This window comes from Castor canadensis, chromosome 14, assembly GCF_047511655.1.
Source record: "Castor canadensis chromosome 14, mCasCan1.hap1v2, whole genome shotgun sequence".
Lineage (NCBI taxonomy): Eukaryota > Metazoa > Chordata > Mammalia > Rodentia > Castoridae > Castor > Castor canadensis.
This window is the reverse complement of record NC_133399.1, coordinates 25285594-25306162: the sequence shown is the minus strand read 5'-3', so window position 1 is coordinate 25306162 and position 20569 is coordinate 25285594. Positions and strand designations below refer to the sequence as shown.

General features: G+C 44.7%; 1 protein-coding gene across 1 annotated transcript; it reads left to right on the top strand.

Annotated features, from left to right (window-relative positions):
* Positions 1–10427: 10427 nt before the first annotated feature.
* LOC141416735 (uncharacterized) lies at positions 10428–17728 on the top strand. The gene is made up of 4 exons (XM_074054026.1): positions 10428–12320; positions 14013–14123; positions 15147–15902; positions 16882–17728. Exons 1-4 carry the CDS (start codon positions 12242–12244, stop codon positions 17574–17576), a joined length of 1641 nt encoding a protein of 546 aa, XP_073910127.1. The 5' UTR covers positions 10428–12241; the 3' UTR covers positions 17577–17728.
* The last annotated feature ends 2841 nt before the right edge of the window (positions 17729–20569 follow it).

The following is a 20569-nucleotide window of genomic DNA, read 5'->3' as shown; positions in this document are numbered from 1 at the left end:
GCACAGTCTACTCAGTTGTCCTTGGACTGGAGAGGTTTCCTGTGAGGGCTATTGGGATGGCGTGGTTGTTTGCATGGGGAGCACTTGGAGAGGGGCTTCCTAAGGTGGGAGAGTGTGGGGGCAACAGCATCCTCTGCCTTGCAGGGAGCCTCCCACTTCTGGGAGGCTCGCTATAGAGGGAGCCATGCAGTACTCGCAGCCAGCTTTGCTCACAGGGAAGAGAGGTGCAGTGGAGACCTTGTGGGCATTGATAGGTGGGGCATAGGGGAAGCAGGAGGGACACAATCCTTCCAGGGCTCTGTTCCTGATGGGGCGGTCTTTTATTTGAGGAGCACATATGGGGGTGGGGAGGTGTCCTAAGAAGGGAGTAAGTGGGGCTGGCGGTATCCTGTGTGCTGGAGGGAGCTCGTCATGATTGGAGCCTGGCAGTAGTGGGAGCCGGCTTTGGACACTGGGAGAGAGGTGAGGTGGAGACCTACTGGGGATTGGGTGGGAGAGTGGTAGCATGTGCTCAGGGAGCACTTGTTGGTGAGGCATGTATTGCACAGATGCTCATGCAGTAGGCCAGTGTCCAGCAAGTTTGAGGGGCAAACCTCATTTAAGCTTGAGGGCGAGCAGGTTGGAGGAAGCTGATTTAGGGAACAGAGAAGGTGGAGGGCGCCTTCCTGTGTGGGTGCTCATTGGGATGGGCCGTGTCTTTGTTGGTGAAGGGGTGTTGGTGACGCGGATTCCCATGCACTGCAGGGAGTCAGGCCTTGCAGGGAACATAACCCTGGTTTGAGATCCCCAGTAGTGGGAGCCAGCTTTGGACAGTGGGGAAGAGAGGTGAAGTGGAGACCTGTGCCTGCATTGTTGGGGGATGGTGGCATCCTTAGCAGGAAAGCTACCTGTGGGTGGGGCATGGTCTTGCGGGAGTGCCTGTGCAACGGGCTGGTGTCCTCTAAGGTTCCAAGGGCAGGGACAGCCTCCTGTGAGATGAGGGAGCCATGGGGAACAGGGAGCTTCTTTAAGACACAGAATAAAGGGAGGGGTGCAGTCTTGCATGAGAGTCCCTGGGGGTGGGGAGGTCTCCTGAGCAGGCTGCAGTGTTTGAAGTGGGGAGCATTAGGTCAGGTGGGCAGGGGCGTACTGTGCACTGGAGGGTGGTAAGCCTTGAAAGGAGCCTCGCTGGTGAAAGGCAAGCCTTGGAGGGAGCCAAAGACAGGTGAGAGACTCCCTGTGGAGGGAGCCATGCTGTGGTAGGAACCAGCTTTGGGGACAGGGGAAGAGAGGCGAGGTGGAGACCTAAGCAGGCATGGGTGCGAGGGGGGCAGTTTCATGAGCAGGGCACAGGTGGGAGTTGGGGGGCATCCTTCGCAACACCACAAGTGGATGGGCTTTTGTCCTGGGCAGGTCAGCCTCATGTGAGGGAGCCATTAGGTAGAGGGGGATGGTTTTGAGCACAGGGAATGGGGTTGGGGGGGTCTCCTTCTTTTGAGGGCCTGTTCTGCTGAGATGGTGGGGTAGAGGATCCTCATGTGTGGGTGAGGGAGCTATACATTAGAGGGAGCCAGTCTTGGGAGCAGGAGAATGGGGAGGGGCTCAATCCTGTGCTGTGGCCCTTGAGGGTGGAGAGGTGTTCTGTGAGGGGCTCCCTGGGATGGGGCGGTTATTTCATAGGGAGCATGTGGAGGGGGGGATCTTGCAAGAGTGCTGTCAGGATGGGCCTGTATCCTGCTAGGGTGCCTGGGGCAGCCTCATGTGCCCATGAGGGACACTTGCAGTGGAGGGATTGGTTTAGGGCACAGGGGTAGGGAGAGGGGCACAATCCTGCCTGGGTTCTCATAGTGTGTGACACTATGTAGTGTACAGCATCTCCCTTTCCTGAACTGCGAGTCTATGTGACTGTCAGTCTTATCAGGTGAGCCTGATGAGGTCTCATTCGTGACATCAGGTGTCATGAATTCAGCACGCATCCAGTAACTCTAAGGCAGAAGTTATTCACTCACAGTGGAGAAATAGAAGCAATCTATAGTAACAACAGAAACTCAGGGACACAGCACAGTGGCCTGTGCAAACTGCAACGTTGAGCCAACCTAGTTGGGACCCTTGTCCTCATTAGAGGGGTGGTGTCTTAGAATGGGAGCACATGGGGGAGTGGGGCAGGGTCCTATGCAGGGAGCATGTCAGGGAGGTGCTGGGGCATGCGTGAGGGTGGGGCTGCGAACTGCTTGGGCACACACGAATATGGGCAGGTGTTCTGCGAGGGTGGGAGGGTAGTTTCATGTGCACATGGGGGAACATGCTTTAGAGGGAGTTGGTTTGGCCCAGGGGAAGGGGGATGGGCGGCATCCAGCTCAGGTGTGCTTGGAGATGGGCTGGTGTTGTGGGGGGAGAAGAAGGTCAGCATCACATGCACTTGTAAGAGCAGCTACATAGCGGAAGATGGTTTGGGGCACCAAGGATATAGGTGGGGCGGTCCTGTACAGGAGCACCCAGGGGCAGTGGCATTCTGTGTGCTGGAGGGAGCTGAGTGGTGACTGGCTTCCCGTGGCCCTGGCAGCTGGGGGTGGAGGAAGTGGGCTGAGGGCATGTGGATGGGACTGTGCAGCAGCTTCCTGTACTGTGGCAGGATGTGTGAACAGTGTCCTTTAGGAGGGAGCGGTCCTGTGCTGGGCGGTGCCAAGCAGGGGTGGGGTGGGATGATACTCTGTGCTGGTGCGCCTGGGGACCCTGCTAGGGTCAGGGGAAGCATCATGTTCACATGAGGGAGCCATGCTAGAGGAAGGAGTCTGCTTTTGGCATAATGGATGGTGTAGGGCAGCATGTGGCTGGGGCACACTGGGTATGGAGTGGCTTCTTGGTTGGGCTCCTGTGAGGGGTCAGTGTCCTGAGAGGGTGAATGGAGCATCCTCATGTGCACATGAGGGAGCAGTGTCAAAGTTGGAGGAAGTCAGTTTGCAGCACAAAGGAAGGGGAAGGGGTGCAATCCTCCACAGGGACTTTGGCTGAGGAGAGGTGTCTTCTTGGGCCCTAGTTGGGTTGCAGCTGTTATTTACATGGGGTTGCACATGGGGAAGAGCAGCAGCATCCTATGGCCGGGAGCACGTCCACCTGGTGCTATACTGTGGGCTGGAGGGAGCCTCGCCTTTGTGGGAGTCTAGCCTAGGTGGAAGCCAAACAGTAGTAGAACCAGCTTTCGTCACCTGGGAAGAGAGGTGAGGTGGAGACCTGCATGGGCATTGATTGGGGTGGGGGCGGTATCCTGGAAGGAAATGGGTGTGGGGGTGGACAGGGTCTTGCACAAGTGTCCTGCAGGTGTGCGTGGGGCAGCCTCACATGTGCATGCGGGAACCTTGCAGTGGAGGGAGCCGTCTGAGGGCAAAGAGGTAGTGAGAGAGGAGCAGTACTGCAGGGGTGGCCTTGAGGGTAGAGAGGTGTGCTGTGCAGGCCCTAGTTGGGATGCAGCGGTTATTTACGTGGGGGAGCACGTGGGAGGGGTAGGCATCCTAGGAAAGGGGTATGTGGGGCAGTGCATCCTATGCCTTGTCGGGAGTCAGGCCTCACAGGGAGCCTCGCAGTTGTGGGAGCCACACACTGTGGAGGGAGGCTTGCAGTGGTCCAAGCCAGCTTCAGGCACAGGGGAAGACAGGGGAGGTGGAGGCCTGCTGGAGCATTCATGGGGAGGGGGTGGACCTGTTGGGAGAGCAGCTACATGTGCACATGAGGGAGCTGGTTTGGAGCACAGGGGAAGAGGGAGGGTTGATGTCCTGTATAGGAGCACTCTGGAGCAGTGTTCCCCTGTGTTTTGGAGGATGCCTCTTGATGGTTGGTGTCCTGTGGCACTGGGATCTAGGAGTGGAGGGAGCAGGCCTAGGGCATGGGGACTGGACTGTGGGACAGTCTCCTGCATCCTGGTTGTGCTCCTGTGGGGATGGGCCGGAGTTCAGAAGGGTGGGGGACAGTGAGAGCAGTGTCATTTTTTGTGAGGAAGCCTCATAGTGGAGGGAGCTGATACAGGGAAAGTGAGCCGAGTGGCCAGGGTAAGGGTGGGGGGAGTGGCGTCTTGTGTGCTGGAGGGAGTAAAATGGTGGTGGGAGGCTGGGATCGTGCTAGCTGGGGTTGGAGGTGGTGGGCTTTGGGCATGGGGAAGGGACTGTGGTACATCCTGCTTGGGTGAGTGTGGGAGAGCCATGTTGTGGAGGGAGCAGTATTTCAGCATGGGGAAGGGAGTCTGGGGCAGCAACTACAGCAGGAACCAGTGGGGGGAGCCGTGTAGTGGAGGGAACAGACTTGGGAAGGGTACTGGGTTGGCATACTGCGTGGGGGGCACGTGGGAGTGGGTTGGGGTGAAGTGGTGGCATGCACAATGTGGGAGATAGGAGCACTTTTGTGCCTGGGGGAAGGCGGTTGGGACACCATCCTGTGTTGGGAGCTCTTGGAAGGTGAATAACGATCAGTTGTGGTACACAGCTTTGGTTACCAAAGTATGTGCTGGTGGACATAAGTCAGGGAGGCGTTGTGCTCTCTGGAGAAATACTTGCTGGAGGTCCGGAATCAGGTCAAGGGTAGCTTCCTGGGGAGCTCTGCTCACTAGCTGAGGAGAACAGAAGGTTTAAATAGAAGCCAGGTTTGACTCCTGTGCCCTGGGTTGCCTGACTCTCTGTGAGGTCAAATGAATGCCAGACCCCAGTGTGCAGAACTGTGGGTGAGTATGAGAGAGTATGCTTGAGACTGAGTGTGTGAGAGAATGTGTGTGTACATGTGTGATAGTGATTGAGAGTGAGCTTTTCAGTGCAAGAATGACTATGAATGTTAGTGTAAATGTGTGAGTGTGCCAGGGTGAGCATGACTGAGTATGTGCGTGTAAATGTGAGAATGTGTTTGTGATTGTGCAAGATTGAGCATGTGCCTCCATGGCGCACTGTTAACTTTGAACCGGCTCTTTCTTCTCTTACCTATTGACACGTGTCACTCTCCTGCTCTGCTAGGAGGACTCAACTCAACATTTTGATTGTCATCCTTCTTTACCCATGTGCTGTCCTGTTGCCACTTCAGGGTTGTTGTCGTCTTGCAGCAAAAGTGACCTCAGTGGAAGTTAGTACAGATGCTGTGAGGAGAAAAGGCCACAGGGTGGTGAATGGAGAAAAGGCATGCATTTCAGTTGTCTAGGTGAGGCCTGCTTTCCATTTCCCTGAATCAGCTGTTTAAACTGCATCTTGAAAATAAGGTAAAATGTTTAAAGCATAAGTTTCCTGGAAGTTGTAGTGTCATTGCCGGTGAAATGTGGTTATAGGCAAAGGTTTGTGACACTAAATTTCCCAACAGGTTGTTTCCTGCTGTCATGTTCTTGATGGGCATGCAGAAGTAGGAAAAGGCATTGTATTGGTCATTTATTCTTTTTTATTACTGAGTGATATTCCACAGTGTGGTTAGACTACCCTAAGTTTCACCATTCGCTTGTAAGTTGACATTTGATTTGTTCACATTTTTTGGAAATACAGCTGCTGTCTTTGTGGGCAATAATGCTTTCATTTTCTCGGGTACATTTTTTCCAGTAAAATCTGTTTTTTATGTTATAGGCTTATGTTTACACTTGTCATCACGTGACAAACTAAGTGGGTGTGCCCGTTTACATCCACCTAAGCAGAGTGAGTGTGTTGCAGTTGCTTTATATGCTGAAATATGTGCCTTATATGTCTAGGTGTTTCAGGGATTTTATCATAAAGGGATGTTGATGTTTTACAAGGTATTTTTTTGCATCTGTTGAGATGCTCACGTGATTTTTATTCACAATATATCACATAAACTGATTGGCATATATTAAATCATCCTTCCTTCCTGGAAAGAAACCAACTTGTTTATGGTGTACGATGTTTCTGTTGTGTAGTTGAATTTATTTTGCAGCAGTCAGTTATAATTTTTGTATGGGTGTTCATCAAGTATATCGTACCGTTATTTGCTTCTTTTTTCCCTGTCCTTGGCTGGTTTTGGCATTAAGGTAACACTTGTTCATAAAATGGGTGTAGTAGCATTCCTTGTCTTTGTGTTTTATGGAATAAGTTGAGGACCCTTGGTATTAGTTCTTCTTTAAAGGTCTCTTAAAATTGAATAGTGAACCTGTCTGACACTCAGCTTTTCTTTCTGGGGAGATTATTATTGCTTTGATGTGATTGCTCATGGTAGAGCTGGTTAGCAGGTGTGTTTCCTCCTGTTTCAGTTTTTGCATGTCACATGCATTTAGAAACTCACCCATTTCTTCTATATTTTGTTTCTATTGGAATGTCAGTTTACAAAGTAGTCCCTAATGATCCTTGAAATTTTGCTGGCTTTGAACCCTCTTGCATTTCTTGTTTTATGAAGTTGTGTGTCCTGACTCTGCCTAGGGCAGGGTTTGGGGGCTTAAGGCAGGGAGGCATTCTGTCTTCAGACATACTGGCTGAGGTCCAGAATCAGGTCAAGGGCAGCTCGCTTGGGTCCTTTGCTCACTAGCTAGGGAGGACAGGGGTTTAAATGGCTGTCAGCTGTGGCACCTGTGCCCTGGGGTTGGTTGACTTGCTGTGAGGTCAGTGCGAGCCAGACCACAGATTGAGGTACAGTGTGGGTCACTATTGGGAGATCATGCCTGAGAATATGTGTGTGTGGGAGAATGTGGGTGTACAAGTTTGACAGTGAGAGTGAGAGTGTGGTTGCGAGAGGGAGTGACTATGAGTGTGAGTGTAATTGTGTGTGACAGTGTATGAGAGTGAGCGTGAGTGCAAAGGAGTGACTGAGTGTGAGGGTAAAAGTGTGTGTGACTGCAAGAGTGAGCATGATTGCATGGGAGTGACTGAGTATGGGTGTGTTTGTAAATTTGTGTACATTTGCTTGTGTGATCGTGTGGAAGAGTGAATGTGAGTGTAAGTGTGTGCACTCTTGCATGTGTCAGTATGCAAGAGTGAGAAAGTATGAGCATAAATGTGTGTGTTAGTAGACAAGTGTGAATGAGTGAGGGTGCATATCGGTGTGCTAGTGTAAGGGTGTGTTGTTAGAGTGTGGAAGAGTGTGTGAGGGTCGGCCTCTGTTTCAGGGTGAATGACTGAGGTTGTGTGTGATTGGTAATGTGCAAATGTGCGAGAATATCCATGAGTGGAAGAGTTTGTACGAGTGTGGTTTAAATGTTTGTGTGTGACCATATGCCAGAGCATGCTTGAGTGTGTGTGCCCGCAGGGGCAGATCAAGAGTGAGTGAGATTGTAAATATGTGTTTGCTTGAGTGTTATGATAGTGTGCAAGACGGACTGTAAGACAGGTGTTCTAGAGTGAGTGACTGAATATGAGCATGAGCGTCAGTGTGTGCATGTAATGTGTGTGTGAGACAATGTGCCAGAGTGTGAGTGTTAGAGTATGTGTGAGTGCAAATGTGTGTGACTGTCAAAGTGAGTGAGTGTAAATGTGTGAGTGTGTCTGGCTGCAGTAGTGGATGGGGGCTGCCTGGTCAGCACTATGCTGGTCCAGCCTGATGCTGCCACAATTGGGAAGGAGCTGTGGATGGGTGTGGGCCTCCTGCTGCTCTGGTTGCTTTTGCTTACTTGCTTCCTAATCGCAGTAAGGTGGAAACAGACCCGCATATTTATGCATCACAGGAATCTAGCCAGGGCCTCCCTGAAGTGCTCGTGACCTTAAAGACGGATCTTTCTTCTCATAGATGGACACGCATTGCCCTCCAGCCCTGCTAGGAAGTCTCTCTGCGACATCATGAATGTCATCCTTCCCATTTCAGGGTGGTTGTCTTCCTGCAATGAAAGTGACCTCAATGGAGGTGATGGCAGATGCTCCAAGAAGAAAAGGCTGCAAGGTGGAAACTGCAGAAAAAGTCACAAGTTTCAGTTGTACAGGTGGGTCTTGTTTTCCTTTTCCCTGAAGTAGCTGTTTAAAACTGCGTTTTGAAAGTAAAGCACACTGTTTAAATCATAATTTTCTTGAACTTCCTGCTGACATTCCTGGTGAAATGTGGTTTGGGGCAAAGGTTTTTAACACTGCTGTCCCAAACAGTTTGTGTCTTGGTGTCACGTTCCTGATGGAAAGGCAGAAGTAGGAAGTAACATTGTGTATAGTTTACTCTTTTTTTATTACTGAGTGAAATTCCATGAGGTTCCTGATGGGAAGGCAGAAGTAGGAAGTAACATTGTGTCTAGTTGTTTACTCTTTGTTATTACTGAGTGAAATTCCATGTTGTGAGTATAGTACACTTAGTTTAGCCATTCACTTGTAAGTTGACATTTAGTTTGTTTGCATTTCTTGACATACAAGTGCTGTCTTTGTGGGATGTAATGCTTTCATTTTCTCTTGGATGCATACATACAAGTAGAACCCCTTGGTGATTAGATAGGCCTAAATTCACAATTGTCATCACCTGCCAAACTTTAGTGTGTGTACCAGTTTACGTCCACGTAAGTGAATTGAATGTTTTTCAGTTGCTTTAAATTCACTGTCCTAGCAATGCCAGTTGATGTATGGTGGTATGCATTGGTTTTTCAAACTCTCATTTTCCGTGTGACTCTAGATACCCAGTATTTGTTCATGAGTTCGGTAGAACTCTTTTGGGGTCCAGACAGAAAGCAAAGAACAAAATTTCTCCTTATTTTGTGTTTTTTTTGGCTCTACTGGGGTTTGAAATCAGGGACTACACGTTGATCCACTTTACCAGCCCTTTTTTTGTGATTGTTTTTTTAGATAGGTTCTCACAAACAGCTTGCTGGGCTTGCTTTGCAACGTGATCCTCCTAATCTCTGCCTCTTCCTCTCCTCTGTCTCTGGTCACCCAAATTTATCGTCATGTTCTATATTTGTTAAGGCCAGATTCTCTATCTATCGCTTTTTGCTACTGTGGCTCTGTAGTTCAATTTAAAGTCAGGTATTTTTATACCACCAACAGTGCTTTAATCATTTATGATACTTTTGACTACCCACTATCTTTTGTGCTTCACAGATGAACTTTAGAAGTGATTTTTCCATTTCTGTGAAACATGACAATAGAATTTCATGGCCATATCATTGTCTCTGTAGATTGCTTTTATTAGTATATCCATTTTAACAATTGTTATTTTGCCCAACAGTGAAGGTAATAGTTCTTTGCCTTTTGTAGGGTTTCCTCAGTTTCTTTTGTCATATGTTTCTTTTGTATCCTGCTACTTTGACATCATTTCTTATCAGATCCAAGAGATTTTTGGTGGAGTATTCAGGGTCTTTTAAGCGTTAGCTCAGATCATCTGTAAATAAGCATAATTTGACTTCTCGCTTTCCTACACATTTCTTTGTGTGTCCTTACTGCACTTCATTAAGAGTATAGAGAGTGCACTCTCCTTCTAGTTCTCACCTATAGAAAATGCTTTCAGATTTTTCCCATTCAGGAAGATTTAGGCTTTCCCTGTACCATGTAGACTCAGTACGCTGAAGTAGGTGCACATCCATTTCCCTCAGTGTCTATTCTGGAGCCTTCTTGGCATCAGTTGGGGCACTTTGCTCTTATTCATGTGGCTTGCACTACTGCACCAGCCTCTGTTCACTCTCCCATTCACTTATAACTCCCACTTCCCATCAATGCCAATATCAAGAATAGTTTCCAGAAGCGTTTTCCTGATAAGACTGCAAAAGTCAATTGAGACGTGTAATTTTGTGCGTATGAAAGGCAACAAGGGAAGGAAATCAAATGTAATGACTTTCACCATTAAAATTAAGTCAAATGTGGAAACATCTACATGGAATACTTGCTCAAACTAAATTATGTGTTTTGAATGTATTCAGTTTGGTTTTTATCATATTTTCCGTGCTAAATTCTGACACCTCAGTAAAAGTTAGACAGCAATTTTATACCCATAATTTTTATGAAAATAGTTACAATCAAGTGTTTCCTTGCATTACTGAGTTTTGACAATCATTCATGAAGTATATTCAGGTTTGTATTATTTGTTCCTCAACTCCATAGGACTGCCACAACTTTAAGATGAAGAACATGGGATGTAGTTCAACTTGTTGCCAAAACTTCAATAAGAACAGTTTTGACATCAAACTTTTTTATCCTAAGCCCGTTATCTTCAACCAATTTCCTTTATATTTGTAATTCCCACTGCAGGCAGGTCATAACAGGAACTAACTTCACTGGTCTTTGTCATATTGAATACATTCAATAAATAGACATGGTGGGATTTTAGGTGTGGACTGGAGAGAGGATTTGGGGTGTTAGTTCTTACATATTTCTCTTGCTTAGCTTGTTCTCTGGCCTTTATTCTATCCCTTACCAGTTGTCATAGGCAAAGGCCAGGTAGACAAATAGGGAAAAGGGAAATTCAATCTTCTTTTCTCCTTCTGTTTTTTTTTTCTTCATGTTCTGTCTTGCACATTTTTTTGACAGTTTTGATTGAACAGAGAGCATTCGTACAGATTGGATGTTACAAATGGTTATTCAAGCTTCCTCGAGAGCTGGCTTCAAGCAAGAACTGTTCAGTCTTCAACCTCTACAAATTGAGCTGGTCAAGAGCGTTAAAAAGCTAAGTATTACTAAAAATCCCACAGGTGGCTCATTGAGCTAAGAATTTTCCGTTCTATTAATATATTATTTGCTAGGAATGACGCTAGTGAGTTTATACACTGTTATATTGAAGGAAGTGCTCAAAAGAGGATGCAGCTTTTCCTAGGCCAAGACAAGTCCAGTTCAGCTTCATGTTACTTTAGTAAGGAGATCCTTTCCACACTCTCTAGTCATAGGATTAGGTAGTCTGGGCTTTTCCATAACCTTTTCTCTTCACACATTGTGACTAGTATTTACTCTGTTGTGAAAAGAAATGAAATGACCTATGTAAGTGTAAGCAAAAGTATTCTTTGCTAGTATGTTCCGTTCTGAGATGCATTGTATCTTCTCCTAAAATAATGAATATCATCCTACTAAATGTCCTTAATAAAGTGAGATTACAGACATAGGCTATTTGCATATTTTACTTTATAAAATGTTGGGTCGTTGTTCTTCAGTACAGCTGTAGAAGTCAGTACTTCATTTTAGATCATGAAGAGTCCTCAGTTCACCCGTATCCTTTTCATCCATTAGAATAATTTGATCCCTTTATCTTTACCAGTTGATAGAATATCGTTTTTTTTTAAATTTTAGTTTTTCTAGTAGCATACAAAGCTGAGAATTCCTTGATAAATGTGCCTATTGTGCCGTTGTCATGATGAATGGGAATATTCAAAAGCAGGGCCAGTGGAGGGTGTAGGAGACTTTTTGAGTGCAAGGTCCTGCCTTGGGTATAATGATAACTACTAAGGTTGAGAGTAAACACATATTAACCCTAAAAGATGAGGTGCATGCTGTACTGGGTGTGAGGCATGATGAAATCATCTGAGAGTTCAAACTATCTAGGACCTAGATATTTCCTGAAGGCAGACTGGACTTGGAGCATAATCCCTCAGAGTGAGACCTTCAAACTTGACAAAAGCAGAATTGCTGACAAAGGCCCACTATGAAGCTCAGGGTACTCTCTTCTCCCAACCATGAGGAAGTGATGAAGGAGAGTGACAAAAGGCAGGTGTGGTTTTGAAGATACATGTGTGTGTTCCCAGTAGGAGGGGGAAGCTAATAAAGACAACTTGTATAGATTTATAATTCATTCTCAAATCTGCTCCTGTATTTCAACATGCAGCTCACATATGTTTCTTCATAATTCAGACACTTTTAATAAGATGTAACGTGTTATCATCTGTGGCACAAGCATGGTTGTGAGCCTACTGCACCTGAGCACTTCCACATCCTCACTGTTGGGGACATTTAGTAATGCACTACCCCTTGACACATAAAGGGGTTTCTTCTGTTTAGTGCGTGTGATCTATTTTCTAGTTTTGTTATCAGGCAAGATAAAAAACTTCAAGTTAATTTCATTTGGATAAATGATTTCTCTTGTCACTGTTCCTCATCACTTCCCTATTCATTAAGTGAAGATAACACTTTGCTTCACAACCCCTGCAGGTTTTACCCCCCCGCCCATGCAGTGCTGTGAGCAATGGTCTGGTCCTTGGACTGTAGTGATGTCATCAATAGGTCATAGAACACTGCTGAGGCCTTAGAGATAACTGTTATTTTGTCCTGAGCACTGGTCAGGACAGTGGTGAAGAGATCATTTCTCATGTGATTTGTTCTCTGTGTTCAAATTTCATTATTTGTCGTTTTTTACTACCTTTCTTGAAGTGAAGTTTCAATAACCTGATTCAAGGAACTCTCCAAAGAGTTCAACCATGAATCCAAAAGAAAAGAGGAAGTATCTGGAAAAGAGGTCCTCTCCTCAAACTCTACGAAGAGCAAAGAAGTCAAGAGGTATGTGCTTGAATGTTCTTTAGGCATAAAGATTTCTAGTTTGTGGTGGAGGAGGGGAGGAGAGAAAGATTTAAAAGAGAGAAGAACAGATTAAAGAAGGAAGGGACAGAGACAAATGTGTATATACTGGTCTTTCTGAGGACCCAGATAGTCTGAGAGAAAAAAAAGTTTCAGAGGACCTATGTCTTAGCACTGTGGCTTAGCGCCCATGTTATCTATGCATAGTTATTCTAGATTACTGTGTCAGAGACATAGTGAATGGTTAGTGTAGAGTAATTTTTCTTTAAAATTTTCTATATAAAGCATCTCCTTTCATATGATTTCTGCCTTAAGAGCATGATGAAAGAAATTATGTTGTTATAAACTTTCTAATAGTACTTTTTCCTTTTAATGAAGAATAAACTTAAACTGTGGTTCACTGGGGCCATGGCTCAAGAGGTAAAACTTTACTTAGCAAGTAGTGCTAAGTCCTGAGAAGAAGAAAGGAGTGTTTGGTTCATAGAAACATTGAGACAATGGCTCAAAAAAATTTAAAACTGTATAGAGATGAGTGTAAGTATAAAGAAAGAAAGAATTTATTTACTCAGGAGTAAAACCTAACTTCTTGTTTAAGACTGTGAAGATGTAAATATGGGGCTCCTTTGTGAAATGAAACTAACCATCTAATCGTGGTGGCTCTTCTGGAAAAATGAGACATTAGCAGTTATGGTTTCCATGGAGATTAACAGCAAAAAGTAACTCCTGTGAGGTTGGCCCGTTGCTGAAGAGGTGGGAGGGGAACAGAATGGAGCCAGCCGCAACATTATAGAGAGTGGCTTACATTTCTGAAGATAATCTTAATATTTCTACCAACGACTGGGGCTTGTGCATTTTCTGATGGTCCTTTTGGAGAGGGGGCCTATGATATTGTTTTCAATCAACCTTAAATAAAATTAGAACATACTCGAAGATGCTTTTGAATGTAAATGATGAAACATAGAAAGCACGCACTGATTCTTATTCACATAGAAAACACTTCAGTAGGCTAGGGGAAGATAAATATCAACAGTTAATGTAATTGTCCACTTACTGTATCCCAGATAAGATTATTTGCCTCTCAAAATCATTAGATTTTGAAGTTGGTAAACCCCAGCTTCATTAGAGTGTACCAGCCTGTAGTAATGAGTACTGATTAATATACTTGTTGCTTTAGTAACAATTCAGAGGATACATCAAGTCAGTGCGGCAAGTGTCCTCCTTGAGATAATTTGTGGGCTGGGACTGAAGGAAATCTTGTCACTGTTAATACAGAGCTCTCAAAGAGCTCCTGGTTTATTGACATCCCATCAGCTAAAGAAGAGCGTGAGGAGATAGAGGAATATATAGACTTTGCTAACAGATCACTTTCACTCATTTCTACTACAGAAAACTTAATGAAATGATCAGAGTTACCTACCAGGAAGCTTGCTACTCATAATATAGTAAAATATCCAGATCAAAAGGGGATAGCTCCATTACAAATGACTCATTGTACAAACAGTGTCACTCATAACATGTACTGTCACAACAAATGCTACTCAACATTTAAAATGGTAATAGTAGGCACCAGTTAAGATTATAATTTTCATGAGGACAGATGCCATTTGTATTATTGTAATGGCACTTGTTGGATGGAGAAAAAATCACATATCTGATTTTCTTTCTCTTTTCCAGTGATCTTAGAGGGATGCTCTCCACCGTGTGGACCTTCAGGGTTGGCCCAAGGCCACAGACAGACAGAAGGGGAGTCAGAATGCATTCCCATGGACAAGCTCATTCACAAAGGTATGGGGTAAGGGAGAGGTGATGCTGAGGAAGGATCAGGTGCAAAAGTGAGGCAGAAGGACAGACTAAAATTGGGACCAAGCTCCTTTAGTCAGCAACTGACACAAACAACCCCTTCTCTCTAGGACTGTCCAGAGTCTCTGTCCCCAGAAGTGCACCAGATGCATTTAGGCAGAGGCTCCTAAAGGATACGGATAGGAAGGTTTCTGAAATCCAAGAAAAATGTGGAGGCTTATTTCCAGAAGAGGAATCTGTGCTAATCTGTGACATCTTCATAGGAACATCTAATAGTATCATGCCCAGTTCCTTATTTTTATCTATATATCTGTCTATCTGGTTAGTTAGCTATCGTCTGTTCATATTTACATCTACACCTGCCTCTCTGTGTGTATAAAAATAAATATGTCCACACAGAATAATTCTTCTTCAAACTTTTACTCCATATTCCTTACTTGCACAATTTCTCGTGTGGAACTTAAGTTGATAATAATAATATATAATCTTTAGTTATTATATATCATAATTGAAGTAGAGTTCATGTTCTTAATAGTCTGTATATATCTCCAAAATCATCCTATGTAAGCTATCGTATCCCACTGACATTCACCGCACACACAGATCTAACAGCTTTTTTTGTGCTTGTTATACTGGGGATTGAACGCTGGTGTCATGCATGCTAAGAACACACTCTATCACTCGAACTATACCCCAACCATTCTGTTGTTGAGGTATAGTCTCACTAACATTGTCTGGGTTACGTTGAAGTCATGATCCTCCTGCCTCTGCCTCTTACATAACTGGCTTTACAGCTGTGAACGACCACACCCAAGAACTTAACAAGTGTTTACTTTTATTTTGGAGTTTTGAATGCATAAATCACCTTACTTTGTGTGAGAGGAAAGCCCACAGGTGATAAAACTGTCTCAAAATATCCACTCACCATGTCTGTTTTTGAGTGTCACAGACTCAAGTTTATACCATCTCTCCATTCTTTTGTTATTGTTGTGTGGTTTCATTCTCCAGAATTTCACAAGTCTCAAGAGGATGGTCCTAAGAAACGTGTCACGGTCCCAGCATGGGATCCATCTGCAGGAGAGGACTCCTCCTCCTCAGTCTATTTCTGCGGTGTCTCCACCTCTCGAGAGGATGGTGCTAAGAAACTTATCGTGGTCCCATCATGCAGTCTAGATGAAGGAGAGAGTTCCTCTGCCTCGGTCCGCTTCTGTGGTGTCCTCAAGTCTGCAGAGGATGCTCCTAGGAAACCTGTCATGGTTCCATCACGGAGTCTAGATGCAGGAGAGAGTTCTTCTGCCTCAGTCTGTTTCTGTGGTGTCCTCAAGTCTGCAGACGATGCTGCTAGGAAACCTGTCATGGTTCCATCACGGAGTCTAGATACAGGAGAGAGTTCCTCTGCCTCGGTCCGCTTCTGTGGTGTCCTCAAGTCTGCAGAGGATGCTCCTAGGAAACCTGTCATGGTTCCATCACGGAGTCTAGATACAGGAGAGAGTTCTTCTGCCTCAGTCTGTTTCTGTGGTATCCTCAAGTCTGCAGGCGATGCTGCTAGAAAACCTGTCGTGGTGCCATCATGGAATCCAGATGCAGGAGAGAGTTCCTCTGCCTCGGTCTATTTCTGTGGTGTCTCCAAATCTCGAGAGGATCCTCCTAAGAAATCTGTCACAGTCCCACTATGGAATCCAGCGGCAAGCGAGAATTCTTCTGCCTCCGTCTATTTCTGTGGCATTTCTTCTGGAAACAAGATCACTCCTGTTGAGAAGGATGGTAAGGCAGATGCAAAGATGGGTTTTCAGTTTGGGCAGGAGGGTCAGCTGAGCTGATCATGCATCCACTATTCACATCACCTTCCCTCATCTATGGGAAAGGGTGTTTGGGCTGAGGGGCTAAGTTAAACTGAGGTCTCTACAAAAGGATAGTGGTAATGCCCTTCAAGGACAAGATACAGTTTCTCTTCTCACAGTTCCGTGAGAATATTGAGACAGCTGAGGGGGTGGGAGTGGACAGTATTGAGATGGAGTGGGGGCAGGGGTGATCAGAGTGGCACAAACTCAAGCTCCCACAATCACATACTGTGCCCCTTCATAGAGCCCATTACTCCTTCCTTTTGCTTATTATCTCACACAAACATGTCTTCTCTCCCCATCTGTCTTTACTGTCCACTATTGACATTCCCTAAGAATAAACTTCCACCTGCCTACAGTCCTTATTCCTGCATATAACCATTTGGCGATTCACTGGTTCTCACCTAATCCCATAAAAATATCCCCTCAGCTAGATAGTGTATTTTAACTCCCCAGCACTAGCCCGAACTGCCGAAAATTCAGGTGCCCTAAAGAGGAAGCACTTTTACACACAGATCATCTCAAACACTTGTCCCTTCATCAGTCATGACTTCAACCCTTCATAAACACATACACACTTGCTCTGACATGTAAGTTCTCTTTACACTTAAGTGTTACTATCACATTGTTTAACAAACATCCTTAAGGCCATATGTGCTATGTTAACCTTAAGGCGCACACACGTATAGTCATCACTGTCTCCTTTCACCAGTACCAGAAACATTAACCCAATATGTAGAAGAACACACCTATAACTCCACACGGCACACCATAAATTCACATCCTTATTGCTGTACCTAACCTAATTCATATCACTTACAGAAGCTGGAACATCACAGGTATATGCGATTCCATTCTACATGCCCACACAAAATGATGATCTTCCAATTTTTCTCTCCTAGAAAGTCACAAATTACGTCCAGGTGCTCCATTTCGTGAATCCCACGGGATGCCTTTAAAAGATTTGACCGGCCCAGAGTCTTCTTTGCCGTTTCCACTAGATTATATTGCCGCGTATTTCGATAATCATCCCTGTACATCCTCAGCACCTACGGAATGGGATAGAGTCATGAAAGTTTACTATATGCGTGTCCAAATGAAAAGGGGTGTGGCTGTCTTACCAGACACAGAAGGATTGATGCCCCCCCAAAAGAAAATGAGAATAGAAGAGATAATGTTTCCTGAGAAGGCCCACACAGAAGCCTACCGCTCTTATGTGCCTACAATTGCACTCCTGGATGACAGCGAATTCAGCTTGGACCATGAAGCCCAAGAGGAAAAGGAGGAGGTGCACAGCCCCCCAGAACCAGTGGTGTGTAAGGAAAGTTCCAGGGCCAGAACACCTGAGTGGCTTGTGGCACTGGACCGTGGCTACAGGTGCATGGCCTGCTGTCGGGTCTTCCCCAACTTGGAGACCCTTCGGTATCACGTGGAGCATGGGATCAAGGAGGGCTTCAGCTGTCACGCTTTCCATGAGGCCTTCGCCTGCCTGATGGACAAGAAGAAGAAGAGGCAGAAAAGGAGGAAGATGAAGACCTTCTTGAAGAAAGACAGACTTAGGAAGGAAAAGCTCTGTGACATGCGCGCATCCATATGAACATAAGCATTGTTTTTGGCCTCTAAATGACAGAATCAGACCAGACTCCACGGAAAGATCTTGAACTTCTCCAAACTGCCATGATCAGACTTGTTCATACAGACTTACCACCTTCAGTACTACCTACACACCCCCAGTAGGATCAGAGAGCCCTTTTTATTAATACTCACTGCTTTCTGCACAGGAAGGAAAAGACAGCAGTCCATGCCAAGTAGAAGAGCAAAATGTCCTAAGACATACCTCAGAACTCTTAACACCAGCATCACGTCTTCTCTCATTGGGAGTGGAAACTGCTGTGGGTAGACTTCAGAAGAGGTGAGCCCCCCAGGATAGGGAAACACCCCCAACACTTGAGATTTGGGCTTCTGAGAAGAGGTGGGACTAGTAGTAGAACACTTCACCGTAATCACTGAGAATTTTCTTCAGAATATGTGCATGATGGGAATGCTTAAGAGATGACAAAATAAGGAGAATGCACCCTACCCATGCCGTATGATAGGAGAGGACCCGGGACCTGTCTAGCAATTCCACAAAGCAGAGGAGGCCCATAGTACCTGGATAAATCATAGGCCATCAGAGCCACTCCCCCACTAGTTTTATTTGATGGCCTGCTGGATCCCTTTAGAGAGAGACAGCACAAGGCAGAGACAGGCCTTTGTCCCTGAGGAAGGGTTTATGTGCAGCACAGTGGGTTGTATTAAGATTCTAATTTCCATTTTGTGATTCTCATACCTGCTTCAAACACTCAAATGTCCACAGCTAGTTGAATCACATTTTTCCTTCCCCTAGGGAAAATTGTCCATGGTGTGTACTAGAAACCTTGAATGAAGGTTACTACCTCCAAGGTGTTGAGTTCAAAGTAGAAAGGAGAAATAAAGGAGTAGAGGTTTCTCTTCATCTTTGACCATTTCTGACAAGTTTTAACAGGTTTCATTTCTTGAAGGACCTTTCTATCCTTTCAAGAAACTTCATATGTTCTTGTTTCCCATTTTATTGTTTCTTTTTGTTATAGCACAAAGTATGTTTTTCTAAGTGACCAGAAGAGTGCAGTTACACACACAGCTGCAAAGACTGCACAAAGCTAGGTTCATACATACCACAGCAAATGAGACTATGTCTTCTTTAGTTAATTGGCAAACTTTCACATGTAATAGAACTTGGAAATTGTCCTGAGTGTTCTAGTGTTGCAGGAAATCGTAATGGGAGCTGAGCATCAGCCTCCACCTAGAGCAAAGGTGCTTTCCTCACTAAAGGATTCTTTCTGCTTTTTTGTCTTGCAGAAACTTAGAGACACAGTGTCCCGAAGATTTCAAACGATGGCGTCCAGCCCACTGCTGTAGTCTGCCTAGAGGAGCACAACCCTCAGAAGCCAGAAAACATCAAGGCAAGGCGGGTCTGATGATAGATAGATCAGATCTCCTGTAGCTGCTCCCAGTGCCTTGGGAAAATGTGGTGCCGCTCTGAAGAAAGTTTCCACAAGAGCCCTGTGGAGCCCGAGGATCACTGGGATCACACCACCTTTGGAGGCTTGTGGAGAGACTTTCCTGTTACTATTAAGACCTCCTAGGTTGTCAGGACACACTAAGATACCTACAGGGTTGCCTTTGGAGAAGGCAACAGTATAGGTAGAAGGAACTTGGCCTAGTGGGATACAAACTTTTCATTCCTAAAGATATCACCAGTAGAACAAGCTATTGATGTATTTTTACACATCTTTTTCTATAAATGATTGCAAACCTTTCCTCATATCTTCATTTAATACACTTATTTGTATATTATTTGTTCAGAAGACAGACTTGTTACTGAGAGAAGGAAAAGGTAGTGGATACAAAAAACCCAAAACCCACCCCTTGACATGTCTGAGACAGTTCATGTGTGAATGCACAAACGCCTCTGACACAGTCACACTGGGAAAGCTAGACCATGAAACAAATGTATCATCTGAGATAAATACTTGTATATAAGGGTATTCCCCAAACCATATGTAGTTTTAAGCTTAATAATGTTAGAAGCGTAAAAAGACCAATTTTGGAAAATATTTGCACATTTAATTATTTACATGTGATTCATACTTAATTTGGTGTTCTTTAAAGATTAATTTTAATTTTTGTTTGCTGTTGCCACTCATATCATAGGGACCAAAACAAGAAAATGAAAATTGATAACCATATAGGAGAAGAAAATTGAAAGAATTAAACTTTCAAATAATGATCTCCATAAAATGTTTTTACAACTTCTAAAATCATTAAAGCTTAAAACTGCATGATGATACTGGGACACGTATAGGAACATATGTTTATCTGGAACATTTTTGCTATGTATTCTATTCTTCTCTCTGTACACATTTGTGTAAGAAGGCCATGTGCACCAGTGTGCACCCAAGCTCATAGGGCCAAGAGGTGGGTAGTTATTGCTTTTGTTTTTATCTGTGAAGGAGTTTTTCCTTCCCTCTCTGATAAGAGTGCCACCGTCTTCCCCATCTGCGAGGACAAGTGAGTCAGACCAGACAAATGAGATCCATACTTAACTTGGGTTTTCCTTCACTTGGGGGTGAACATTTATGCATCCTGGATACATCTGTACTGAAAGCTTGGGAAGTTAGAAGAGCTAGAGGTAGTGGGCGTTAGTGTGAACTCAACTCTAAGGCCCATGAACCTCAGAGGCTGGTCTTGTTTCAATTCCTCTTTTTTGAAAATCCTGTTCCACTGTTACCTTAATTAACTGAATATCTCCACTAAACATTCAATAAAGTTTTGTTTTACATCTATTAGACTGAGTCAGTTAATTGTTGTTTGTCACATTATGTACCTGAATTGATGCAGATTAGATTTAATAAGGTGATTTCTTTCATTTAAATAGAAATGAAACCTTAAAATGACAGGTTATCATGAGCAGAGGATCAGGAACCAATGTAAAGATCAGTTAGAGTTGATTCAACATGGGTCGTAACACATGGGTACACAAAAGCAATAGTAGGAATCTCTCTGTTTAGC